General features: G+C 42.8%; 1 protein-coding gene across 1 annotated transcript; it reads left to right on the forward strand.

Moving 5' to 3' along the window:
• The first annotated feature begins 290 nt into the window (after positions 1 to 290).
• Positions 291 to 818, forward strand: LOC122121156 (tRNA-specific adenosine deaminase 2-like). The gene has a single exon (XM_042695325.1). It carries the CDS (start codon positions 318 to 320, stop codon positions 816 to 818), a length of 501 nt encoding a protein of 166 aa, XP_042551259.1. The 5' UTR covers positions 291 to 317.
• Positions 819 to 2,053: the final 1,235 nt, after the last annotated feature.

Below are 2,053 nucleotides of genomic sequence, written 5' to 3' on the forward strand. Positions count from 1 at the left end.
GGAGAAATGTGGGGAAAAATAGAATTATAGGGTGGTGGCGAGGTAAGATGAGAGTGAATTTAACCAAGGCCTAATCTCAGAGAGGGAAATGGATTGGACAGAATGATAGGAGAGACATTAAGAAAAAAAAACCCAGAAAATATAGAAAAACAAAAATTTAAATTTAAAAAGATAAATACTTGGTTCCCGGCCCGGAAGGCCCGCGGGTCAGAGCTGTGCGTTAACCCGGCTGGATGGAGGCGGAGGCGTTGGCCGCGTCCATGCCAGCCCCGGGCGTCTCGACCGCCGTGTCTTTGGCCCTGGAGACGGCACGGTGGATGGAGGAAGCGATGCACATGGCCAACGACGCCCTTGAAAATACCGAAGTACCTGTTGGCTGTCTTATGTTCTACAACAATGAAATCGTGGGGAAGGGAAGAAATGAAGTGAATCAAACCAAAAATGCTACTCGACATGCAGAAATGGTGGCCATTGATCAAGTCCTAGATTGGTGTCAACGAAATGGCCAGAGTCCTTCTGCTGTGTTTGAACGTACCGTGTTGTATGTCACTGTGGAACCCTGCATTATGTGTGCAGCTGCTCTCGGCCTGATGAAAATCCCGCTGGTCATCTACGGCTGTCAGAATGAACGATTTGGTGGCTGTGGCTCCATTCTAAATGTTGCCTCTGCTGACTTACCAAATACGGGAAAACCATTTCAGTGCATCCCTGGATATCGGGCTGAGGAAGCTGTGGAACTGTTAAAGGCCTTCTACAAGCAAGAAAATCCTTATGCACCAAAATCAAAAGTTCGGAAGAAGGAATTTCAGAAATCCTGAACTTGTAATAAAAGACGAAAGCCCCATGGTGACCTGGATAGAATCCCCAGCCTGAAAAGCTGCTGGCATGGAGGGAGCATATATTATGTGTTGTTTGTTATTCTCCGGGAAGACAGAGAATAACATTTGCACTCTTAAGGGAACAAATTAGTGCTTCTTAAAAGGCTGACAATTGTAAACAACTATTAGCTTCTCCACAGCTGAAAGAACATTTTTATGAAGGGGGGGAAAAAACTAAAGTTTGAGGTTTTAGGAATTAGCAAACAGTACATGTCTTTAAGCCACAGCTTCAATCCATTCCAGCTGAGTGCAGGCTGGGATTTCAGTGTCCATCCACACCCCATCACCTGCACTCATTTGGAATAGAAAGCCATGGTCACGTGTGTCCTTTACAACTGGGTTTTTGGAGGTGGAGTTGGATTTTCATTCTTTATAGCTGTTGTGGTCTCCCAGTGTATTGGCTGCGTGAGTGTGAGTGTGTTTGTGTGTGTGTTGGCTTTAGGGCTTGAACTCAACATGTTGTTACTCTCTGGCTTTTTTGCTCAAACTTGGGTCACACCTCCAGTCCTAGCTTTATGTTGGTTAATTGCAGATGAGTCTCACGGACTTTTCCCCCCAGCCTGGCTTCAAACTGTGACCCTCAGATCTCAGCATTTTTTAGTCGCTAGGATTACAGGTGTTAGCCACCAGTGCTGGGCAAGTCTGGCTTTTTTCTACATTGTATATTATTTGTATACACTGTATACATGTGATTGTGAAATCTATTGATTTTATTAAATACATAGAAAAAATGTTTTTAAACAAGTGCCTAAGGGTCATTTAAAAATTGTACCATGTTGCTATAATAGAATCTTAAGATATTTCTGTTTTTAAGGGGCAAAGTATTAAAGGACAATAACATAAATAAGACAGTTCTTTGGTTCCCTGAACCAAAACAGGGTCTTCTGCCTCAGCAAGATTATATTCTCACAAGGATGGATGAAAAAAATGTAGTTATATACTGGAGGGTGAAGAGTTCCAACAACAGTTGGTCATAGTGATACACATCTGTAACCCCATCACTTGGAAGGCAGAGGGAGTTCAACAAGACACTGTCAAAGCAAAAAGTTACAGCGAAATTAAAAAGGAACAAGGTGAAGAAGAATGCCCACTGGTGTGAATGCCAGTTGCAAAATTAAGTAGCATGATACATTTAATCAGAAATCAGCTGTTCCTCATTTGAAAATACAGGTTAT

The sequence above is a fragment of the Dipodomys spectabilis genome, unplaced genomic scaffold (genome assembly GCF_019054845.1).
Source record: "Dipodomys spectabilis isolate Male_0828 unplaced genomic scaffold, ASM1905484v1 ptg000185l, whole genome shotgun sequence".
In the NCBI taxonomy this organism is placed as follows: Eukaryota; Metazoa; Chordata; class Mammalia; order Rodentia; family Heteromyidae; genus Dipodomys; species Dipodomys spectabilis.